The sequence below is a fragment of the Opisthocomus hoazin genome, chromosome 14 (genome assembly GCF_030867145.1).
Source record: "Opisthocomus hoazin isolate bOpiHoa1 chromosome 14, bOpiHoa1.hap1, whole genome shotgun sequence".
Classification (NCBI taxonomy): domain Eukaryota; kingdom Metazoa; phylum Chordata; class Aves; order Opisthocomiformes; family Opisthocomidae; genus Opisthocomus; species Opisthocomus hoazin.
The window spans coordinates 2,121,656-2,146,739 of NC_134427.1; the positions used below are offsets into that span (position 1 = coordinate 2,121,656).

Genomic DNA, 25,084 nt, shown 5'->3' on the forward strand with positions numbered 1-25,084 from the left:
CGGGGCTTGTGCTCGGAGAAGCCGGGAAAAGCAGACATCTCTCCAGGTCTGCACATGCCGTCCTCTGCCCACCCCCGTTTCGCTTCCTTTTCCTTCGCCCAGTACTTTTTGATGAACGTTTTCTCAGTAAAAACACGATCGCCTTTTTCTTGCTAGTGGCTACGGAGCACAAGCGCCGTCGCTTTCCCGGAAAACGCGGAGCTTCGGGGAAGTGAAAAGCACCTCAACACCTCCGATTCTGGTGGGGTTTCTTCAACGGAATAAAACCGAAACCCCACGGGGAGGGTGGGACGCTGACTCCCGGGGAAGGTGGTTGAAGTCCCCGCGCTCTCCCTTGAGGGAGGCAGGGGACGATGCCCCGGGGACCCCCGGGAGCCCCCACCGCTGGGGTTTGGCCAGCAAGGGGGTCCCCAAGTCGGGCAGGTCTTCACCTGAGCCTCTACAGTGCAGGGAAATGAACGGAAACTCATTGCTGCTCGGCTCTCGGAGGAGCTTCCCGAGCTGTTTGTACTCGCTGTGAAAGTGGGATTTTAAAACATAAAGCAGGGTAAAGGTGAGAAGCGGGGGTCTCAGGCTCAGGGTGCTGCGGGGCGCGGGCAGGGGATGCCACCGCCGTCGGGCCATCTGCAGGGCCGCGGGGTTTAGGGAAAGCGCAAACCGTGAGTACGTCCAACAGGGATTATCAGCCCTTGTGTGTTTGCTGGGCTTTTTGCTGTCTTACCTAACCCCTGTCACGTAATTTGATTAAGTTTGTTTAATTTATTTTTTTTTAAAAAGTGCATGTGGGACTAGTAAACTTAATTAAAAAGAAACATTGTTAAGCAGCCTGATACAGCCATAATTTGATTTAAAGTACTGGACGATACCAACATTATAAATGTAAACCAATATGCCTTTTTTTTTTAAAAAAAATCTAAATGGAATTTAAAGTACTTCTTCGTTTGCAGCAGGCTTTTTGAGCTGGGGTTAATTGCGAAGGCTTTCTTCCTCCTGTTCTGTTGCTGTAGGGCTTTTTTCCAGTGGGGTAAGAATATATTTCATCCTCTGGCAAATTACTGCTGGGTCGTTTGTGCTTTGCGTTCTGCGCGCGAGCCAGGTTTCGGTACCTTTGTTCACGCGACGCAAAATCCGGGCTGCCCAGAAACGGGTGCCCGAGCTCCCACTGATTTCAAAGGCAGCAGGAAGTCAGGGATCGTTTAGATCTGCTCCTGGAGAAACCCCTGCATTTCAGAGGAGAAAGTTTCCACCTGGCACGAGTCAGGGAGGAAGAGGCTGCCGTCGGAACCGGTTTATAATGCTGTTATAAGCAGAACAACGCTGTAACGCTATTATAAACAAGTTCCATGTAATGCAATATGATGTAACACATTGTATTGCATGACGAGTGTTGGGTTCACCTTTTTTTCTGGTGCTTTTTTCTTATTTAAATCTAAGCCAGTCCATCTCCCATCGGGAGCCGAGGCTGGGTGCTGTGGGTGCTTCGGTCCGTTCACCCACACCACAAAGCCTGGACATCCTCTGTTGCCCCCACCAGATCCCACCGACATCTCCCTGCCGGGGCCAGGGGTTCACGCTCCGAGGGACAGCAAACCCCTCGGAAGCCCCAGCGCTGTCCCCAGCGTCGCGGCAGGCAGCGCCGGGCTCGGGGACCGGGCTCCTTCGCTGCCCCCAGACCCGAGGCGAGGGCCGGAGCTGGGTGCAAGCCTGATGCTGAGTGACAGCAATTTTCCTCCCTGGGCATCAGCCCTTTGCAAAACTCTTTGTTAATTGGGGACAAGAGCGAAAGGGCTTTTTTCCTGGCAGTGAGGGTATTTTGCACGAGTTGCTGGCTTCAATCCTTTCTCTGATCAATTTGCACAAACGTTCGAGACGGGGCAGGAGGCGGCTGGGTGGTGGGAGCCACGACTTTGCCTTCAGAGCAGAGGGAAACCTGGTCCCCTAACGATACATCGTCACTGAAACCGGTAATTGGCTTCGCCAGCGGAGCTGGACGAACCTGCGGGTGCAAGGGCTGCACAAACCGCAGGCAGACGGGAACGAACCGAGGGGAAATCATTGAACGAGTGATCAGTAGTGGGACTGTCGCTAAATATATTCTGTAGCTTGTTTCCATCAGCTGTGGATGCGACTCCTCTGATGGCACGAGGCAGTAGACTCACAGGCAGACTTCATGCAATTCCACTTCTTTTAATTTTAAAAATTCATCCATATAAAACCCTTCATTATAAAGGTTTCAGTCATTATACTTTCCCCTGGATTTTTTGTTTGCCAATTCCTTTTGCCTTTCATAACGAAGAACAACCACATTATATCCCCTCCTTGCTTCTAAACCTGCAGCAGGAGGGGGGAGGACCTGGCCGGCAGACGCAGAGGAAAAGCCGAAATGCGAGAGGAGGGGAACAAACCCCAGCAAGTAAAAAACACCCTTCGCCTGCAGCCGCTCTTGGTTGCCATGATCCGAGACACAACCGTAGGCGCAGAAGCCAAACCAGAAAGCCTTACAGGTTTTGAACTTCGCTTTCTTCCTCTGAACTTTGAGCTTTACCTAAATTTGTGACTGAGAAACGGTCCGAGAGCTCCCCGCAGCAGCACTGGCTCCGGCACACGCGAAACCCCAGCGTGGGCTTTGCGGGTTTCCCGGTAGGAGAAGCTATTTAACATTATTTGTTGAACAGACTCCTTGCTAAATTAAGGCCTTTCTTTTCGTCTTGCAAGCTGTTCTCAGTGTGTTCTTGATTTTTGTGGAAGGAAGCAAAGGGCGGTAGCGTTCAGCCCGGGGTTCGCTCGCGCGTGCGATGCCCGGCAGACGCGTGCAGGCTGGCTGGTGAGCGCGGCCGCCTTCCCCGGCACGGGCGGCAAACCCCGCGGCCCCACCGCCGAGCCGTACCCCCTTCTCCATCATTAAACTCTATTTGCCAGCTGCCAAAACAAGATTTTTTTTTGTATTAATTTTTTACTAATCCTCCCATTTGCATTTTATTGCTGATGGAAACTATGGGGAAAAAAAGAGCGCGCTGTCTATTGAATATTTATTCCCTACGATTCGGTGGAGCACAGATTCACTCCCTACCTCACCCCTATATCCTGCATGATAGCAGTTAGAGGATAACACATTTTTCAGTCCTCTTACCTCCAAACTCCAGCTGCCCAGCGAGGGTAAGGCAAACCACACCGAGCTGGGCCAGGCGTTGCCACGGTGGGGCTGGCTGCGCGTCGGAGCCGCGGCCGGGGGAAACGATCGCTCCGAGGCACCTGGGATCCATCATCTGCAGCCGACTGAGCCCTGGGGAGCAGGAGGGTTCCCGTCGGCCGGCTTTCTCCGCTGGGCAAAGTGCTGGCAGCATCTCCTGATCCCGTCTCCGGCTGGGATGCTCCTGCCCCGAGCATCGCTCGCCCCGGAGCTGCTCGGAGGAAGGCAGCGGCTCGGCTCTGCTCGGCCCGAGTGCTGGGTAGTGCCAGGGGAGCGACGCCAGCAGAACCCGTCGTGAAAGTATGTTAAATGAAAGACTGTTGAGTTCTTCCCTGCAGGGCTGCAGCCGAAGCTCCTCAGGGGTTCACTGATTTTGCTGTTTCTGAGGACGTGGAGCTGGAGGATGTGCAGAGCAGAAGCCTTTGGTACCGTCAGCTTCATCGCGATTTTCAGCGAACTGGATTAATTCTGTTCTGTGTGGAAGTGCTTTAAGCTGGTGGAATGTGGGACAATAAAAGTGAGCAGATGCACAAGTGCAGGCAGAAATCCAGAAAAAAAATATGGTCCATCTCCCTGCAGCTTACAGAAACTCCCCTGCCCCTACGTGTGCTCTCTGCCGTGGGGTCCGCCGGGCCCCAGAGGGAGAGAAAGCGGTGGGGACAGAAGTCAAAGTGCGTGGGAGCCCGCGGGGTGACCCCCAGGGGCTGCGGACCTGGGCTCCTGCCACGCGGCACCGGGCGCTGGAGCTTCTCCCGGGAGCCTCTGCGGGGCTGCACGCTCGGACCGAAGCAGGAGGGGTTTCAGGGCCACTCATCTCCAGCTGCATGGGGCATGGGTGATGTTCCGCGGTAAGACGCACTTTTCCAAGGGTGTTTTTTCAACCCAATCTACTTTTCCCACCAGCATAGGAGCCATCTGACCTGCTGCCTTCGGTGGCACTGCGGCAGGAGAAGCAAAGGACGCTTGGTTGAATGCCGCGCTCTGTCCTAAGCCTTCAAACATGGGATTGCTGATGAATTACCAACGCTATTTCAATGCCAAATGTCCACCGGGTCCCCCACAGTGTGCTCCCGCAGACGGAGGGGCTATTTACTCCGGTAACTAATGGGCGCAGACAGATTTGAGCAGCTCTGAAAGGTAATATCACCCCCAAACACAACCAGATGTGCAAAAAATACGCAGCTTTTCGATGGATGAAACTCGCTGCAGAGCCAAAATCAGACTCGGCTGCTGGTTCCAGGTCTTGAGGGTTAGGAAGAGGCAAATTTTTCTGTGCGTGAGCTATAACCACAGCTCGGCCTTCTGGCCAAGACTGGCAGGGCAGAGTATTAACCAAGGCAGATGCTCCGGATCAAGGCGCTGATCTGAGTTCCCAGGGCTGTGGTGCCCGGAGGCAGCGTGGTGATGAGGATTTTGGGGCTCTACCAGTGTCTCTTCTGCCTGCTGACAAGGCTTCTCAGGGTTATTATCTCCATACTCTTAATTTTAAATTGCACTTTATCTAAAAAAAAAAATAGCAAGGAAAGGAGCTGAGATCAACGGATTGCAGATAGCAAGGAAGCCTATTTTGTCCCATCCGAATCTTCCCATTCTGCAGCATGGGCTCCAACCACAGATGGAAATTCTCTTTGCGGAGCGTAGCAACCCTTGCCAGAGCGGAGGATATTATATTTTTCACTTAGGAAAATCTTTCCTCTAACACTTACAAGCTTGACTTGCCTTGGTCCTGGAGACCTCAGAAAGAAAACCATAACTGGTAAGCACCAGTCCGTGCCCACGATGGCTTTGGTGACCCCCAAGAGTGTGCATGGAGTCTCAGAGCTGGGACAAAGCAGGATGGAGAAACGCTATGGGGATGGTGCTGGGTACGGGTGGCAGCACCCAGGAAAGGGCTCAGGGAGGCACTGGGGCACTGAGGGGCGAGGAGGGGATGCTCCTTGCAAGCCCAGAGCCCCATTCCCCGCTGGGAGCCAACAGATGCTCCGCCGGAGCCAGCTCCACCCTGAGCCACAGCTCTCCCATGAGCCCTCCTCACCTCACCTTGTTTTTACATTACTCCAGGACAGAGCTTGCTTTTCAGAGCAAATCCCCTGCTGATGTCACTGGGATCTGAATTTATGGCCGTGGGAGGTGTTGAGCCACCGGGCCAGATGGTTATTTGCGAATTTTGATGGTTTGGAGTGGTTTTTGGATCTCATCAGACCTGTCCGTGTTTGCAAACAAGGGAAAGCCACAGGTTGAACTGCTTCATATATTAAATCACTGCGTGGTTTTCTTCTTCCCCTGTTGAAAAACATCTCGTTGGAGTTTTGGCTGTGTAATTTACAGTCCGCAGCCCGTGACCCAGTGCAGCCGGAAGGAAATTTCGGAACGGGAGAGAATACCGCGGAGACAGATTTTCCTCTTCTCTGAGCTGAATTTCCTCGTGAAGCTGAAGTTTGTTCGCCAGTTCAGCTAAAGTTGACTTTCTCCTGCTCCAGCCACACTACCCGTAGGTGGACTTCTTTGACAGGCTCTGTATAGCCACCACCCGTACACTGACACGCGCGGGTTGCATTTACTTCTTTTGCTCAACTCGGTGCTACTGGGTGGCAAGTCAATCACATTTATTTATTACTCTAAAATTAAAAACAGAAAATAATATCCGCCATCCCTAAGGGGGTACTTGCAAAAGCAGAGCTTCACCCACCTTTGCATGGAGAGTTCATGCGGTTTTAATTTCAAATACAAAGAATACATAGCTCGGTTGGGGGGTGACATCACCCTCCTTGGAAAATTCCATGTGATTCTTTTCCTTGTTTTTAAAGCTATTATTTTACATATCTGCCGACAGTTATTTGTATTGGCAGGCCTTATGAAATATTAAGATTGTATCTTTTCTGTCCATTTTCAAAAGCCGCTTCCTAACCAAAGTGCAAGCTAGCGGCTCTAAAGCGTATCGGTGCTTCCAAAATGAGTGAAAGTTTCCTTGCAAACTTTTCGATTTATCGTCCTTCTCCCCAGTGCCTCTGCCCTTCCAAGCTTTCATTCCCATCCCTCTATATCTGCATTTACAGCAATAATTAGCCGCAAGAACCGAGGGCAGAGTAGCAAAACAAAGCCGAGTTTCTCCGCAGCTGGTCGACCTCTCCCAGGTGTGGGCTCGGTTTAAGGCCAGAGTTTGCGCCTGTCTTTCCAGACAGGGATGGAAAAGTCCCAAACCCGCCTCGGGGCCGACTCCGGCAGCAAAGCGCTGGTGGTGGTGCAGCGGCGGTGGCGGTGGGACCTTCCCCGTGTGCACCAGCACCAAGGAGGTGTCTCAAGGTAGCCAGCTACTATTTCAGGCGAAGTGAACCAGAATATAGGCTGTGTTTTGTAAAAAAACCATCACCTTCCTCTTTGCAAAGGTTCTTTTTGCCCTCGGGTTCCTGCCTGTGAAAGGGCTCGCTGCTGGTAAGGCCTCGGTTGGGGTTCCCAAGACGTTGGGATGCTCCATGGCCGGACCCTGCCTGGCCCCGGGGAGCGCAGGAGAGGCGGCCCCGGGTCTGCGCAGCTCCGCTCCCATCCGGAAAGACAGAACAACCCGATATCAGCTTCCCCATAACTATTTTTAATTTCCCTTCTCCTGTGTGGTTTCCCTGGCAGCAAAGCCAGAACCCCGGCTGTTCGGTCCCTGGGCTCCACCGGTGAGGAGAGCAGGGGTGGCCCTGGGGACAGGGGGTCCCGCAGCTCGCAGGGATCACGCAGGGTCACCCCCTCTGCCCTCGGAGCTCTTCCCACCATAAAGCCTGGCGGGACGCATTTTGGTGCCATTCTAAAGGTTTTCTGCTTCGTCCACATGGTTAATTTTGCTCTCTCTAAATCTCCTATTATTACACATCCTTTAAGTATTTTCTTTAAGTATTATGAGACAAGTTCCACACGGCAGGGATTTTTCCCTTTACTTAGAAGGGGAAGAGGCTGGGTCTTGGGCTTGTTTCTCAGCTCTGGAGAAGTCGTGAGGAAGGAGAGGTGGTGGGAAAGCTGCTGGGTGGGATGGCCGATCTGGCGGGGGCTTCTCGGGTGGAGGTGGCTGGAGCGGGGATGGAGCAGCTCCTCCTCGCTCTCACTCTTCCCACACAGCCACCAGCCAGGAGCTGGGCTGGGAAAGGTGACTTTAAAAATGTTCCTTGCCACCCAGAGCCAAGAAACCTTGCTTCTCAAGGGAACGCATTGAGCTTGCAGTGAGATATCTGACAGAAGCCCCCGTTATGCAGCCCCAGCCACATTGGCTGTCCACGGAAATCTCTCGGCAGGGCACGCAGCAGTGGCCAGAGCTGCTGGGTACAAGTCTTTGTGGTGGCATGTCCCGTTGTGGTGCAGGAGACACACATGGTGGTCTCATCCTTACCGCACCAGCGAGCGGACGTCTCCGACCCTTCCTCGACGTCCCTGGCTGTGGTGGGCAACACCAGCAACCCTTCTCTCATCATGAAGCCATCCGAGTCCACTAATTTGATTTAACTGTCCCCAAATGCCACGTGTATTGTTTCTGTTTCACTGAATCATTTCCTTCAAGTTTAATCCCATTCCCCGTGCAGCCTTTTGGTTTTTTGGGGGGGACTTGTGTATAAAATGATGTAACTCAGATGTCTTTTAATGTATCTTTAACTAATGCAGCGCACGTGGCGGAGAAGTACCTCCTTAGGAGGTCAACCAGCCCAGAGACTTCCACACCGGCTGTCCACCGCCGCAAGCTGGCCGTCACTTCTTCCCCAGACCTGCGATTTTTGCCATGGAATTCATCCGGGGTGTTCCCGAGAGCGAACCGTGCCGTCTCCTCCTGCCTCGGACGTGGCGGGGACGGCCGGGACGTGCCGCAGCCCAACCGGGGATGGAGAGCGCGCGCCGTCCCACTGCGCTTGGTGGAAGAGCAGAGGGTTTTTCAAAGTTCATTACGGGCAAAATGAGACGGAGAACGAAATGAAAGCTCTGCTGTGGGACTGGACATTCGAGAATGTAAGGGAAAGCAATCTCCTCAGCGCTGGTATAAGCTACAACGGGTGTTTTCTGCCAAGAGTTACTTCGCCTTCAGGAGTTTCTGTTTAAAAGATTGGTTTTTAGGAAGAAGAAATATTTTTTAATCCGTTAGTAAGTAATTAGTTAGAGACCTGTATGAAGTGGTAGTTACACTTACAAAAATTAAAGTTGATTATTGTAAATTCCAGCTCCCGCCGCACCCAAGCCGCCCTGCTTTCAGCCCACAGCAGGGTTACTCAGCCGACGGTCGCTTCCACTCCAGCTGCAGCCCGCGTACCGGCCAGAGCTTTGAGAAACTGGTTTATCACAGCTTGAACCCGCTCCCGTAGCAAACCTTCCACCCCTTCCCTGTGTGGACGGTGGCAGCGCTCAGCAGCACACGGTACCATCCATAAGGTGTTTTTTTTTTTTCTTCCAAGAAAATGGTATTATTTGCACTTTGGAATATTAGGTATGAGCTTGCGTTTCTTCACTGTCAGGCTGACCCCCATTAGATCTGAGGCAGCACACACGTTTATCTTTACAACACGTCAAGCAAATGGGCTGGGATCTGAAAAAAAAATAGATTATTTATTTGCTTGTAGCAGTAAGGTTGGGAAACTGGAAAAAAATGCAAACTGGACAGCGAGTCCTGGAACAAACAATTAGTGGCACACGCAAACACGGTTAAATCCATCCTAAAATAGATTTTTACAGGAGAGGAATGATTTTGGAAGGGAAGATGCGAGGGCTGGTGAGGTTGGTGCCAGGGCCGAGGAGGGGAGAGCAGACGGGGCAAGGGACCGGCCCGGGGTTCGCTGCCTCGCTGGCTCCGGCTGCGTCTCCGCAAGAGAGGAGGAGATCCGCCAGCCCGCAAGGACTGCTCGGGGTGCAGCGGAGAGGCACCCGCACCCGTCTGCAGCCCCCGGTGCCCCTCGAGACGCCGGTGAAGCGGTCGCTGCGGCTGTCACGGGAGTCAGGGCTCGTTAAACGCCGCGCGACGGCGCAGTGCTGCGCCTCTCTGATCAGAAACTGCAGCTTTGGAAACCATTTTTTTCCCAAATGCTAAAAAAAAAAAGGAAAATATTTCCTTGCTAACAATTTCTGAGGCAGAGAACAAACAGTCCTTAGAGTTTTTCTGCCAGAACCAAAAATGTCCTAGCACCAAATCTGTAATTCCAGCTTTTTATAAATCTGTGACATATCAGGTGGAGAAAAGTGTTCGATGTACAGCTGGGTGCGGGGGACGTTAAATAATTACCCCGAAGCTACAAGTCAGGTTCGCTTTGCTTTGGGGTTTGGTTTTGGTAAACGCAGAGTAAATCTTGGCAAAATTGAGCGCAGCTTGAGCAGAATTAAACGGCCCGAAGTCTGTCCCTGGGGTGGTGGGGAAGGTCCGTGTTTGGAATCGACCTGTTGCTTCACCCAATTGATGGACAGCATTAAAAGAGCGTTTTCAAGTTGCGCAAATGTTTCCGGCGTATTGTATAACACTTGCTTTAAAATTAATTTAGTTATTCTGAACTCTACGCCAAACGACGATTTGCTGGATTTTCTGATGATGGCAATACGTGACATGCCGTCGCATAATTTGGTAAAGACAATAAGATTACAAAGCCCAAGCAGGGTCTGAGTCAGTCCTTGACAGATTAAAGCTCTCCAAGTCCCCCGAAAGCCCTTCTCTGACACATTAATTCGACCTAAAGCCTCAAAACCCCTGATTATATCATCTCAGTTGGGCTTTATTTTTGTTTTGTTTTTCGTTGTAGGAAATTAAAAAGGGTTGCTTGATCCCCGGCCAAGTTCTTGCAACGTGTTGCAATGCTAAGGAAAGGAAAGATTACTCGAAATACTTTTTAATAATATGTCACGTCAGCAGAGATAAAGGTTCGCCCTCCGTGCCCTCAGCTGGCTTCCATCAGCACCGGGGAGCGCAGCGCCCGCCCCGTCCGGGCTCCGGGAAGGGCCCACCGCTCACCTTGCTTTTAAATCATGAGCTTACGCTGCGCTAATTACGAACACATTGACCAAATTTGTTTCATTTCTCTTTGTGAGAAGAAATAAGGATCTGCACAGGTGGAGCCCGTCCTGCCTGGGGGTGAGGGCAGGGCAAGATGACCTCCCAAAGTCTCTTCTCCTCCGTTCTTCCCTGTCCCCGAAGGATGGGGATGGGTCGGGATGAGGCCCCAGAAGACCCCCCGAAGCGGCTCGCACACCCAGCAGAGCTCTCGGGCGGGTGCGTCCGCAGGCGCCGTGCACGAAGGCAAAGCCCATCGGCAGGGTCCGGGCTCTGCAGGGCCACTGCTGGCGGGTGTCGGGGGACGGCCGGAGCACCACGGGGACTAAACCACCCCTTGGTCTGGGTTCTGGCACGGCATAGCCGGTCCCCGGAATTTGAGACCCTTTGCGAAGGAGAAGAAGAAGAACCGTTCGCCTCGAAAAGAGTTGAACCTAAAGTTAACCAGCCTCTCTGGAGGCCATGATGGGAGATGTCTGCACACCTTCCACAGTCGGGGCTGGCTCCTCTCCTGCGTAACCCCAGGTACTCACACAGGGCGTGCAGTGATAGGACAAGGGGGAGCGGCTCTGAACTAAAAGAGGGCAGATTTAGATGAGATATTAGGAAGAAATTCTTCCCCATGAGGGTGGTGAAACACTGGCCCAGGCTGCCCAGAGAAGCTGTGGCTGCCCCCTCCCTGGCAGCGTTCAAGGCCAGGTTGGATGGAGCTCTGAGCACCCTGGGCTGGTGGAAGATGTCCCTGCTCGTGGCAGGGGAATTGGAACCAGATGACCCAAACCATTCCATGATTCTACGGTTCTATAAAAGCCTCGGGAAGCACACACAAGAAACATCCTTCCACATACTTATTTTCCAGCTCGTGCGCATCTGTCCCAAGTTCCATGATGAACGACGTTGTTCTTTTTCCACCTCGAGCTCGTCAGCAGCTCGGCTGGGTCTTTCACAGCCCCGTTTGCAGGCAGGGACGCTGACTTTCCGCCCCGAATCAGGCCGCAGGCACGGTCCCAGCTGGAGCTGGCACCGGGACCACGCGCACGGGGAGAAGTCGGCAGCCAGGAAAGCGGGCAGCTGGGTGTCGAGCTCCGGCATCCCGCACCTGTACCTGCACTGTTCACTGCCTCCAAGGCTTTTTCCTTCAGAAAAACTCCTGTCCCAGCGAGACGTGCCAGGAGTTGGGCGTATAAATTTGTGTTGAAAAGTATAAATGTGCATAAAAGAGTATAAAGATGTATAAACGAGTATTGATGTTTGAGGTCCACCATAAGCTGGAGTAAGGAGCGTCTTTGGAATGGGGATTTGAGGATAACGATTCGAGTCTGGGGCCTTTAAAACATGCATTTGGCAAGAGTTCTGCCAGCTGGCGGCTGGTGGATGGTTGCTGTCGGTTGCCTCCGCGAAGGCGACGCAGTTTTCACCCTGCCGCCAGCCCGAGGCTTGGAAGAAATGCGTGCGCCGGGCTGCAGACCCCGACAAATCCAGCAAGAAATCCTGAAAATGAAATGTTTGGACAAACCAGCGCTCCCCCCCGAGACTCTGGGAGCGCCTGGAAGAGGGATGGGGTGCAGAGCCCCGAAGCCGCAGCTCCCGCACCCCCCTAACCTGCTTTCTCAGCTGGCCTGTGGATTTTATCCCTTTCCACGTTTTTTTCCCGTTAAGGCTCATCCATCCCGGCTGACCTCTGTGGAGCAGGGAAAGGCAGCGAGGGGTGCACAGGGGGAGGGGGACACCCATCCTGCTCAGCGTGAATACCACCCCTTCCCCACCCAAAAAAAAAAACCCCACTGAGCCCCGGAATACGCCTCAGTGCCAGCTCTGGGGAGGGTGCCGGGATGGAAAATAAATCAGCGCGGTGCGTTCCAGCCTTTGCGGAACAGCTCGGCCGTGGATCTCCCTCTCCTTTATTCCTCTTTTATTCCCCCCCCCCACTTTTTCCTATTTTTTTTACTTTTTGCGCTGGTTCTGGTTAAACGTTATTTGCACTTTTGTTGGAAAAGTGGCCCCTGGTGTGCAATTATGTCAAATTTCTTTGAGTTTTACAATTTAATGGAGAACAGTAACTCTTTTATTGATCCTAGACGGGGCCGGCTCCTCTTCCCCCGCTCTCCCCTCCCTCCCCCACCCCCACCCTTCCCCCCCCCCCCCCCCGGTTACTCCTCTGCAATGTCACTCAGTGTTTCTCCACGCTCCCACCAGTTTCCAAAACAAACAGCGGAGGCTGCAGCCGCCCGTCGGCTCCGTCGGATGCCGGAGGGTCCCGCCGCGGCCGCTGCCCCCCGACGGCAGCCGGGCGGGGGTCGCTGGGTGCCGGCCGGGATGGAGCCGCCGCCGCCCGCCTGAGCCCCGCAGCCGCCCGGGGGGGACCCCCGGCCCGGGGAGCGGGGGGGGAATGGCGCTCAGCTCCCGGGCTCACGCTTTCTCGGTGGAAGCCTTGGTGGGACGATCGGCCAAGAGGAAGGTGGAGGATGGAGGAGAGGAGGAGTGCGGGACCTGCTGCGGGCAGAGCCGCGGAGCCCCGGACGCGGGTCGGTAACGGCGGGGACCCCCGGGCCCGGGGCGGCGGAGGGGAGAGCCCCCCCCCTCATCCCCGTCCCGTTGCTCTTCCCCGCAGAAAAGCGGCCCAAGGCCGGGGCCGGGAGCCGGGAGCCGGCGGCCGGGGTGCAGGTGGAGCTGCAGGGCTCCGAGCTCTGGAGGAGGTTCCACGAGATCGGCACCGAGATGATCATCACCAAGGCCGGCAGGTACCGCCGCACAGCCCCCGCGCCCGCGCTCCGCTGCCCCCCCGTCTGCTGCTTCTTTTTCGTTTGCTTTTACTTTTATTTTTTCTTTTTCTTTTTCTTCTTTCTTTTCTTTTTCTTTGTCTTTTTCTTTTTCTTTTCCCTTTTCTGCTTTTCTTTTTATCTTTTTATTTTTATTTTTCTCTTTTTCTTTTTTCTTTTTCTTTTTCTTTTTCTTTTTCTTTTTCTTTTTTTTTCTTTTTCTTTTTCTTTTTCTTTTTCTTTTTCTTTTTCTTTTTCTTTTTCTTTTTCTTTTTCTTTTTCTTTTTCTTTTTTTTTATTGTCTTTTTATTTTTATCTTTTTCTTCTTTCTTTTTCTTTTTATTTTTCTCCTTTTCTCCTTTTCTTTTTCTTTTTCTTTTTATTTTTCTTTCTTGTTCTTTTTTCTTTTCTTTTTTCTTTTCCTTTTTCTTTTTATTCTTTTTTCTTCCTTTCCTTTCCTTTCCTTTCCTTTCCTTTCCTTTCCTTTCCTTTCCTTTCCTTTCCTTTCCTTTCCTTTCCTTTCCTTTCCTTTCCTTTCCTTTCCTTTCCTTTCCTCTCCTCTCCTCTCCTCTCCGCTTCTCTCCTTTCTTCTCCTTTCCTTTCTCCTTTCTCCTTTCTCCTTTCTCCTTTCTCCTTTCTCCTTTCTCCTTTCTCCTTTCGTTAATGTATTTTTCTCTTGCTGAGCCCGGCTTTTTGTTTCTCTCGCCGCCCCGTTATTCCCCCCCCACCCCCGCCGCCCCCTCACCGGCAGCCCCTGCCCCTCTGCCCGCAGGAGGATGTTCCCCTCGGTCAGGGTGAAGGTGAAGGGGCTGGAGCCGCTGCAGCAGTACTACATCGCCATCGACGTCGTCCCGGTGGACTCCAAAAGATACAGGTACCGGGGGGGGGGGGGGGGGGCGCGCACCCCCAGACCCACGCGGGATCCCTCTCTCCCAGCCTGCGGTCCGACGGGGCGGGGGGGGGGGCTGCGGGTATAGGATCTATAGGGGTGCGTGGGGGTGGGAGGGGAGGGAGGGGAAGGGGGGGGGTGGGAGGGAGGGGGGGGGTCTCCGCCGCCTGACCCCGTCCCGGGCCAGGTACGTCTATCACAGCTCGCAGTGGATGGTGGCGGGGAACACGGACCACTCCTGCATCACCCCCCGGCTCTACATCCACCCCGACTCCCCCTGCTCGGGGGAGACCTGGATGAGGCAGATCGTCAGCTTCGACCGGGTGAAGCTCACCAACAACGAGATGGACGACAAGGGCCACGTAGGTGGGGGAGGGGGCAGCCCCAATGGGGGGGGAGGGCAGAGCATCACCCCCAAAACGCGACGCGCCGGCCCCTCAGCCCCGGGAGCCGAGGGCTGGGTCCCACCCGCGACTCGCGTGGGGTTGTACCCCCCGTCCTTGTCCCTCTCGGAGGGGGGGCTCAGCCTGTGTGTGTCCCCCCGCCCCCCGCACAGATCATCCTGCAGTCCATGCACAAGTACAAGCCCCGCGTCCACGTTATCGCCCGGGACTCCCGCTTCGACCTGGCGCAGATCCAGTCGCTGCCGGCCGAGGGGGTGCAGACCTTCTCCTTCCAGGAGACCCAGTTCACCACCGTCACCGCCTACCAGAACCAGCAGGTACTGGGGACCGGGGTGGGGGGGGGGGGGGAAGCGGGGATGGAGAACCCCGACGGCGCCGGGGGGATGCGCACCCCTGACGGTCCCGGCGACCGCTCCCGGCCCCTTTCCCTCCAACCCCTCCCAGATCACGAAGCTGAAGATCGACAGGAATCCCTTCGCCAAAGGTTTTCGGGATCCCGGGAGGAACAGGTAAGGGGCGGGGGTCGTCCCGCCGCCCCCCCCCCCCCCATTCCATCGCCGCCCCGCTCAGCCGGGTCTCCCCCCACCCCCGCAGGGGGGTCCTGGACGGGCTTCTGGAGACCTACCCGTGGCGGCCCCCCCTCGCCCTGGACTTCAAGGCTTTCGGCACCGACAACCGGGGTAAGTCAGCCCCCGCCGCCGCCTGCTCCCCCGCCGCCCATCCCCGCACGCCCGCAGCTCTCCGCGGGGCTCGGACGGGGGGGGGGGGGGTCATCAACCCTTAAATTAACGAGGGGGAGGGGGTCCGGGAAACGAACCGGCGGCCAGCAGAGGGTTTTGGGAAGCCAACCCCGCCTGTTTTGGGCAAATAATAATAATAATAATAATAATAATAATAAAGTTAAAATCGATTATCAGAGGGGCAGAGCGCTCGCCCCGGGTGAAGGGGGGGGGTCGCCTTCGTCTCCCGGGAATATTCCCGTCTTCCCGCCTGGGAATATTGGCTGAAAGCGGCGTCTGTCGGGGCCGCGGAGCGAACACCCGCCCCGTGCCAGAGAAAATGCAATTTTCTGCTGTTTCGGGTGCGGCAGTCCCAGAGCCCACTGCCTGTGCGGAAAGGCGAGGAAGAGGGACAAGGTGTTGAGGGAAAACCAGCTCCCTGCGCCTGCCTGCACGCCGGTTCGTACAGCCCTTTTCCAGAAAAGAAAAAAGAAAAAAAACACGGGGTTTGGAAGCGTTATTAGAAAACTGATTATTTATAGCGCCGACAGAAAAAAAATGAACGGATCGTTTGCGCGCTGGAGTGCTCCGGTTTGGGTTTGAAGTGGCCGGTTTAACTCTCGTTTATCCTGGGAACTCTGCAAAAACGTTTGTGCTGGGGAACACCAAATCATCCCCCTCTCCGCAGGGAAATATCCCCAAAATCCCAGCAAAAATCCACAAGGTCCAGGCGTGGCAATGTGGAGGCGTAAAAAAAGCGGACTTGGGAGAAAGGAAGAGGTTTGCCAGGTTGTAAAGAGAGCTAGATTTTTATTATTATTGTTGTTATTCTTATTCATGCTGCTGCTTCTTCTTCTTCTTCTTCTTCTTCTTCTTCTTCTTCTTTTTCTTCTTCTTCTTCTTCTTATTCTTATTCTTAATTATTATTATCATTTAGAAAGGACCTTCTGCAAAAAGCCCCTTTTGAACCCCCTTTGCAGGCTGCAGTGCAGTACTGGGGAGCTGCTCGGTGGGGAACGAGCGAACAGCAGCCGCAATGATTCTTGTACAGATGCTGAAATGTCAGGGCTTCCCTGGATTTTTTTTTTTTTTTTTTGGTCATCTTAATGTAATTGGTATTTTTCTTCAGGACTGATTCCCTGGATTGATGTAAATATAACAAACAATCTCCTTTTCCACTCATAACAAAACTGTACTTCTGAAGAAAAGCTGAAAAATAGCAATCTTGAAGCCCTAAACCCGGAAGGTAAATCGAAAGGAAGCACAAACAATTTGCTGAAGAAAGAACCGGCCATAAAGTCGGGAGCTTGAAGCCTAATAGAAGAGGTGGAAAGCATCTGCCCCTCGGGCTGCTCCATCCTCCCCGCCATGGTCCCCGTTCCCAGACTCGTACTGGAAGTCGTGTGATGTTCTTGCTTAGGTTACCTTGGAGCAAATGCTCACGCTTGTTTGCTCCGCTGCAGCCAGTGGCGTAGGGATTCTTCCGCTGCCTCGCGCCCACAGATATCGGCTCGATCGTATCATTTTACGCGACCGAAAGCCCCCGAATCCTGGGAGGTCGTCAGGACAGGCAGGCGGGGAGCGGAGCGGATCCCTGCCCTCCATCCCCTCCTGCCGACGCCGGTGCTGACCCAGCCGCCGACATCGGCGGGGAAGGCTGAGGCGACGTTCCAGCCGTAAAACTTCCCCGGGTTCTTGCGAATAGCTGCCGCCCGCGCGCTGCCCAACCTGTAAGATACTCCGTTTGCTGCGAGTTTGCAAAGTTAATTCGCACCACGTCTGAAATCTTTGGGGGTTTTTAGAGGTTTGGTCTGCCGGCAGGTATGGCTCGGTTTTACAGTCGATTCTGTGTTGCTGACTGTATGTAAAGTCTGTCCAGATCACATACAGACAGCACATTAACTGGGATTAGGTGTAAATAGAAAAAATACAGAGCAAAAACCAGATTCATACTCCCTTCCTTCCTTTCCCGGTGACTTTGGTGAGAAATTAAAATAAGGGAGGGGAAAAAAAATCCCCTCTGGAAGAATGTGGTAATGAACGTGCAGCAGAGACAGACGGCTCCTAAACGGCGTTGGAGGAAACCAGCATCTGTTCAGCAGCAGGGCCGGCCGCTCCGGCGACCATCCCACGCCGGAGCAGCCGCTGCCTCGCGGGCTCTGCTCGGGACGTCGCTCCGGAGGAGCTCAGCCGGCGCTGAGCAGCGACGTTCTAACGCCGGTGGCTTCGGCAGCGCTCACACGGGTGGAGGGAGCCGCTGTCGCTTTCCTACCAAATTCTGAAGGTGTTCATTGATTCGTTTCGGAAAGGAGAACGTTAAAATGCCACGTGCGTTTAAAATTTCTGGAGACACCTATAGCGTTCCAGGGTATGTTTCAAATTGCTTGGGAAGCCAAGTAAAATTAGTCAATTCCCGTGAGCACGAGGTACAAAAAAACCCCTCCATCAGGCTGAATACATATTTTTGTTCTTCTGTACAAGGGGAAAAGGCTGCCTGTAGCTTGCACGAAAAATAGGGAACCTAAAGTAGCGACGGAGTGTGTGTAAGAGGGGAAGGTTATCGGCCGCGCAGCGAGGCACGGACGTGGCAGGTACCAGTGTGTGGAGCTGAAGCTCGCAGGGGTCCCGCTGAAGTGAGCGGGATTAGACACGCGTGGATACTTTGCTTAGACAAGTGCCAAGTAATGACAACAACTAATTTATGGACAGATCTTCCCATTTTTCAGGAGCTGGTTTCTGGAGCGGGTTTGTGCTCGGACGGACACCGGCAGCGGGGAGACGCGGCGTGGGAGCAGGAGTCCTCCGAGGGTTCCTTGGCTGGGAACATCAGCTAGACCAGCCTGGACGCTTTCTCTTTTCGTTTTCAGGTGGGAGCTCCAGTTCCTCGCCGGTGACGTCCAGCGGCGGGACACCCTCTCCACTCAACCCCCTGCTCTCTCCGTCGTGCTCACCTCCTACGTTTCACTTGTCGGCGAGCAACATCGGCGTGTCGTGCCCTGAGACCTACCTACACAACCTCAGCGTGCCCCTCTACTACAAGATCTGTCCTACAAGCTTCCTAAGACATCAGTCTCTCCTCTTTCCAAGCCATGAAAAACTGGGAGGCAGCAGCCCGCATCTTCTACCCCACTTCGTGGTGGATATGCCAAAACTATCTTCCCTCGGCGTAACCAATCTGAAAAACGCTAAAGCCGAAGACTTAAGTGGGCAATGTCTACAAGCACCCAGTTCTGCTAGTCAAATGCTGTACGGATTACATGCATCTGGAAACATTTTCCCATCAAGTCCCATTGCTCGGGAAGCACTTAATTGTTCTTTACATCCTCCATATGGCTTGTACGGTTATAACTTCTCCGTGCCATCCAGACTGATGAACGCAGCGAGTCATCCCAAAGTGAGTGACAGCATTCCAGCTTCCTTGAGGGATGGCAGATGTAATCACGCTAACTGGCACCCGACAATTAACCATTGCCTTTAGTGGAATCCTATAATATTCCTAAGCATTGGTATGTAAAGCAAGCCTTCCCCTCCTTCGTACCCAAGGGCTCGCTAGTTATTGACTGTGAAATACCGCGTGGTGCAGGAGCGGTGTGTCTAGGCATTGAACTTCTTTGTGGGTGAACGGGCTGTGTTGTTGGGAGGGTGGAAGATCTGGGAGCGTGGAGGAGCTGAGATGATCCACAGCAAGGTGGTACCTTTCAGCGAGATTTGTGCCGTGGTTGTGGGTGAAGAGCAAACTGTACAGTCATCTTTTTCATATTTGCACTCTCAAGTAGGAACGTAGACGTGTCCATTTCTGCAGATATGTTTTCCTGAAGCTCTCTAGCTCGCCTTTCGTTAGCCCGAAGCCCTGGTGAGCTTCTGCTCACCCTACTGGAGTTTTTCCGCTGATTTCAAAGGGACTGTCTGAGACCTTGGGTCAGCACAGGAGCCGTATTTGGCCACTTGCTCGAGCATTTTCTCAAGTTCCCTTGGCTTTAATGGGTCCTAACTAACGACACAAAAGTGCCTTGTTGCTCCAGGACCCAGGTGACTCGGTTATCAGAGTAGGGATGTAAATTCAAGTATCTGCTGCTGAGGTAAAGAAAGACAGGATAAAAGACAGATGAGTTCCTACCTTGTGGGCACGAGGCAGTGGAGCCGGACACAGGGGTGCCCCAAGAGCCCTCCTCTCCATTGCTCCCGCTTCCGAAGGTCTCCAGGAGGTAGTAGAGCAGAGTGGCACCAGCACTGACCGCGTGGTGGGAAGGAACAGAGGACGGGTGGTCACACATCTGCCGTGTGGCGAGCTGGATCCACGCTGGGGGACTCGGGGGATGCATCCCAGAGATCCATGTGGGATCAAACCCCTCCGGAGCCCTGCAGGATGTTCATCCCACCCAGAGCTTTCAGCCCCCGGGGATGCAGAAGATCCGCCTGGGACGGCATCTGCCAGATTGGGCCCCAAGGAAGGGACAGGGATGCTCCTGGCTCGGTCTCGGGGCAAATGCAGATCCTTTCCGGAGAGTTACAGCTCTACAGGCCTCGAAACACGAGATTTTCGATTCCAAAGTGCTGTTTGTTTCATCATCACCTGCGGAGAGTCTCGTCGTTCCTGTAAATAATCTCTGGCTCCCAAGGGCACGATATAGCTCGCAATAAATTGGGGCACAGATTTTATTCTTCATTTGATCGCTGCTCAGTCCCTACCTGAAGCCAATTTTATTACTTGATATATCACAGAGATTTGAAAATAGTGCTTGACTGGGACCGGCTGTGTTTTGGGATTAAGATAAGAGAATCCTGTGTTTACGAACATAACACAGCACCGTGTCAGGGTTAAGTGCAGGTTTAAGGATCTAAATTGGTTTTATTTTCACCCATAACAGACAACAAATTAAGAACAGAACAAGCAATATCAGAAGCTTTTAAAATAGCAAAAAGTCGCACAAGGCTTTGCTAAAAATCAGACAACTTTGGTTTCCCTGATTTACCTACTTGGAGTGCTTGCAGAGCCCCCAGCGATACCAGTACGGAATGGTGGGCTGTGCTTGCCCTGCTAAACGGTCTGTACAACTGTAAAAATGAACAAGCCTGCTTTCTTGTGCTGTTTCTTAGCAGTTTATCTCACTCTTTTTATTAAAAAAAAAAAAAAGGAAATTTTTTTGCTATTCGGGAGTCCTTATTTCCAATATTTTCCTTATTACCAAGTCCTTATTATTCATCACGGGTGGTGGCCGTGTTCCCATGCCGGGACGGGCTCTGCGAAGCGCCGCGGCTCTCCGCTCCCCGCGGGCTGAGTGACCGAGCACCGGCCCCCCACACTTGGTTACGCTTTCGGGGACCCGGAAGGCTCTTCCGGATCAGTCACGGGCTCGTGGGTGGACGTGATGGGTAACTTCCAATTTTCCAAATGTTTGCTGTTGCGTAAGATATTCCGGAGTTGCTGGCCACGAGTGGGTGATCCAACAGATCAGCGTCTGTCTAGCTAAAAGTGTGGCTGCTGATGAGATAACGATAATGAGCTGGATGGATATTTGCAGCACAGACAATTCGACAGCAATAGATATTTATGTTTGGATTAGATAAATTCTGCTATGGCTGAGCAAAGGCTCTCCTTGCCGGGACCCACCCCATTTCCACTCGGAGCGTGTCTGCAAATGGGAGCGGGGCTTCCCAGAGCTGCTGGTTTGTCCTGCGCCCGTCGGTACGGAACCACAAACCCAGCGTGGGGGTGATGCGCTCCAGCAGCCGTCGCTCGGCCAATTCCAGTGGAACTGGGTTGGGTTTCGACGTGCCTACACAGAGCCTGGCTTTCTTCACCCTCGCAAAAAAAGACACCTGGTTCCCAGAGCCTGGTCCCTGCGAGGGATGCGCGGCGCCGGCACCCACGTGTCCCTCGGGTGCTGGCACCGAGCTCCGGGGAGTTCCTCACCAGCGTGGGCGAGGCAGACCTATAAATACCAATTAGCTCTGTACGAGAGCTCAGCACAGCACAAGAGAGACTCAGACCTGGGTTATTCGAGGCTGCTTTCTATGTTCTTTGCTTTTATTTCCCAATTTACCCTTTCAAACACCACTGTAACAAATAAAAAAGACGTTGGTGGTTCCTTACAGCACAAATCCGTCTTTTCAGGCAGTCGTAGGTCTCCTTCCTGACGCCCACGTCGTCACCTCCGACCCGGCCAAGGCTCCCTGACCGTCCCAGCCTGGGAGCATTTTCCGTACCCGCAGCGGTAATGCAGCTGAGTCCCTCACACTGCAACATCGATGGCTCCGCTGACGTGGGAAAAGCCGTGCCCGAAGCAGCGCGTCACCCGCACGCCGCTTGCTAGGGCTGCTTTCGAAACCGGCTGCTGGGGGAGGCGAGGGGCAGAACGCGAGCGAGGAAGTCAGGACGATAAACCGTTATTTATTAAACGTGAAACTGGGGGAACCGAGGTCGATACTTCCAGGGGACCACGCGCCGGTAAGGAAAACGCGTTACGCGCTGCTTTGCGCTGCCGCCCGTTACCCGCGTTTGGAAACCTGCGGCAGCCGTAGAAGCTCTCGGTTCTTTAGACTTGGTGGGTGGATACAAAACTAAACCCAGCATTATGGCGCTATTTTTAAATGGGAACTGGGAGAAAACAATCAAAGGGTTTTTTTAAAGATTAAATTTGCTGAACCATCTTCGCTGTCAGTCCCTCGACTTTTCCCGAGAGGAGGCTGAAGTTATTCGGGAGAATCTGATCGCGTTTATAGCAGCCGGTAAATAAAACTGGCTGTACCCAGGGCACTGTGTCCGTACTCCACGCTGGGACACGGGGTGGGCTCGGTGCTCAGACACACCAAGGGGCTGATTCAAAAATCAAGGAGACCATAAACCCCCCACAATAATATTTTTAATCAAAGTGCACTTTACTCTCCAGCTTCACCCAAATTTAATACACCAGCTGGAGAAGCCAAACGTGTAGAGGGAGCGTCGGATGTGGCTTCTTCTGATCGCAGCGCCTTGGTTTACATTCGATCTTCTGAGGTTTGGTCCGTAATTAGATGATAATTTGTATCACAATTACGCAAAACAAACGAGGATTGGATAGCAAGAGAGAGCAGGACAAATAAGCGCCCAGCACACTTGAAACGCATCCGGTACTGCAACGATGCAGGCGTGTGGCTGGGGCCGGGGGGGGACATGCGGTTCCAATAAAGCTGCAGGGAGGGAAAAGGCCGTATCGGGTCCTACAAGAGTTTCAAATGCTCGTGTTTACAAATTTGCCTTGCGCATTAATATGTAAACAGACGCTATTGGAAACAGATGACTCCGCAATCTTGACGTGTCCTTTCTTCTTAGTTTAAAGTGTCTATTTTTGTCTCCTAGAACACACAAAATACGCCGTGACGCTTTTGAAACACGGCTCAGGAGCTGTGGGAGAGGTACAGCATCCGCAGGCAGAATCCCGCGGCGGCTCTCGGGCCTCTGGTTGTGCTTTGGGTGCTGGGCGCAGGGGGGTGGGATGCGTCCCCCGACTCCTCCCAGGGCTCTGCTACCAGCACCCGCCGGCTGGAGCCGGGCTTGGCAGCGCCGCCGGCGATACCTCATCCCTTGGCGTTTGTGTTTCAGAGTTTCCTTCGCTGCACCAAGCTCTTTTCAGTGGTGCCCAGCAACAGGACAAGGGGCAATGGGCACAAACTGAGGCACAGGAAGTTCCGTCTGAACCCGAGGAAGAACTTCTTCCCTCTGAGGGTGACGGAGCCCTGGCCCAGGCTGCCCAGGGAGGCTGTGGAGTCTCCTTCTCTGGAGATATTCAAGACCCGCCTGGACAAGGTCCTGTGCAACCTGCTGTAGGTGACCCTGCTTGGGCAGGGGGGTTGGACTAGATGACCCACAGAGGTCCCTTCCAACCCCTACTATTCTGTGATTCCGTGATTCTGTGATTCTGTGATGGCAGGCAGCCCCGCATCGCCCGGCCGCCGCTGCAGCCCTGTCCCCAACCCCGCCGGCTCAGCAGCCTCCGCGCTCCGCCGACGCCGCAGCCACGGGGCGCTGGGAAAAACTGCCTTTAAAACAGAGTTGTTTTCGATAGAGCAATTTTGCAAAGGAAAAATTAAAAACCGCTTTCCTTGCGGTCTACTCAAAACCCCGGGACTTTTTACCCACCTTTTCTCTCCCCCAGTGGTTTGCGTGTTAGGGTGCAAGCTCCGGGCACCCCTTTCTGCGCTCGCCTGTGCAAATCGCAGCCTCCCGGCCCCCGCGGAGCGAAAGCCGGTGTCAGACAGCCCCGGCGCGGCGATCCAGGCTGTTGGGAATTAAACCGGCTGCAAGGACTTTTGCAGATGTTAGGTATCGCCCCGCAAGCTGCTCATGCTTCACAGGGCTCTGCTCTCGCCGAGCCCGTGTAGTTTCTGAATTTTATAGTTATTTATAAACCCGCTTCTCCTCTGCGTCCCTTCAGCGACGTCCACAAGCAGGACCTACCGTCTGCTTCCATACATCAAACAATTTCCTCTCCAGCTGCTTATCCCAAAGCACCAAATCTGAAGTTTATCGTGGCAATTAAGCGCAAGAAGTAGTCCAGGTTTTGCGAAGGACCCCTCGAGCTTATAAATCAAACGACACAAACCAGCAAGCAAAATTCAAGGCCTTTCTGGAGAGGCAAACACCAGCGATAAGGGAGAACCCCCAGGAAAATTAATGTTGGCTGTCTCAGGAGGCCGATCCTGAACAAAACCAGAGATGGGGGCAAGGGCTCGGGACGGTTTCTAGCCCTCAGAGGTCTAAAGATATATTACATGCACTAAAGGGGTTTTCAGATATTTTTCTCTTGCTTTAACAGCCTCGCCCTTTCAGGTTTGGAGAGAATGGCTTTTTGGAGAAATTCACTTTTTCCGGTCTGGCGCTGACTCCAGATCTCATCTCCGAGCGGGGTCCCAGCTCCAACAATTTCCTCCGGGCCCTGCCCGGCAGCTGGGAGCACTTAGCAGCTCGTCCACCCCGCCGGGCTCACCTGCGGGAGCCAGCCCTGACAGGTCCATCTGCTTCCAGTCAGGCCGGCAAATAAAACAGGGCCTCTGCTCCGAGAGGAAGAAAAGAGTAATGGACTCGTGTGGTTACTCTGAGTTACTCTTGCTGTTACTCAGGTGATGTTCCGGGGATGGATGCTGCCTTCTGGTACATCGGAGCAAGCTGCTGTATCCCTTCACTGTGGACCTGCAGCCTGAAACCAGCAGAAATACCCTTTTTTATTCAGGTTTGGGAGAAGATGCTCGCTGCTGTTGCACCCAGCAGGAAGGTTTCCAATGCACGGTACTGAAGCAGCCGGCAGCTCTGTGGCACGGACGGCCATCTTCATCCACGAAGATGATCCGAGGGCTGGAGCACCTCTGCTACGAGCACAGGCTGAGGGAGCTGGGGCTGTTCAGCCTGGAGAAGAAAAGGCTGCGGGGTGACCTTAGAGCAGCTGCCAGTGCCTGAAGGGGCCTGCAGGAAGGATGGAGAGGGGCTTTCACAAGGGTGTGCAGTGATAGGACAAGGGGGGGAACGGCTCTAAACTAAAAGAGGGCAGATTTAGATGAGATATTAGGAAGAAATTCTTCCCCATGAGGGTGGTGAAACACTGGCCCAGGCTGCCCAGAGAAGCTGTGGCTGCCCCCTCCCTGGCAGTGCTCAAGGCCAGGTTGGATGGAGCTCTGAGCGCCCTGGGCTGGTGGAAGATGTCCCTGCTCATGGCAGGGGGGTTGGAACCAGGTGAGCTTTAAGGTCCCTTCCAAGCCAAACCATTCTATGAGATCTCTTTGTACACTGGGATGCTGCCCTGGCTCTACCCACCCCACCCCAAGCACTCGGTGGTTTGAACCATCATAGGTTACTTCCAATGCCTTGGAGAATCAACCTGTGATGGGATGCTAAATGCACTATGGAAAAAGCCCTGTATATTGAAGGTAAATGTGGGGCAGGGTTGTGTTTTGTGTGTGTCTTCAACAGCAGGACAAAATGGAGTGATCCAGGAGACTGCTCTGTCCTCAGCCGGCACCACGACGCCCTCCACGCAGACTGCCGCTTTAAACTTAAAAAAAAGACCATAAAGCCAGATATAGAGCAACACTTCAAGTGCTAAACTGTTCATAATGCAGTGTTAAAACTAAGAATTAATATCAGAGGATGGAGTGT

The 25,084-nt window shown here is 53.5% G+C and overlaps 1 protein-coding gene across 1 annotated transcript; it reads left to right on the plus strand.

The window, feature by feature from the left end:
* Positions 1-12,573: 12,573 nt before the first annotated feature.
* On the plus strand, positions 12,574-19,284 carry TBX22 (T-box transcription factor 22). Its single transcript, XM_075435537.1, has 8 exons — positions 12,574-12,709; positions 12,796-12,925; positions 13,716-13,817; positions 14,020-14,194; positions 14,389-14,553; positions 14,681-14,745; positions 14,831-14,916; positions 17,823-19,284. Exons 1-8 carry the CDS (start codon positions 12,574-12,576, stop codon positions 18,431-18,433), a joined length of 1,470 nt encoding a protein of 489 aa, XP_075291652.1. The 3' UTR covers positions 18,434-19,284.
* The last annotated feature ends 5,800 nt before the right edge of the window (positions 19,285-25,084 follow it).

Coding starts and splice junctions, on each gene's coding strand:
- TBX22 (XM_075435537.1), top strand. CDS start 12,574: ATGGCGCTCAGCTCCCGGGCTCACGCTTTCTCGGTGGAAGCCTTGGTG. Junction 12,710..12,795: donor CCGCGGAGCCCCGGACGCGG/GTCGGTAACGGC, acceptor TCTTCCCCGCAG/AAAAGCGGCCCAAGGCCGGG. Junction 12,926..13,715: donor ATCATCACCAAGGCCGGCAG/GTACCGCCGCAC, acceptor CTCTGCCCGCAG/GAGGATGTTCCCCTCGGTCA.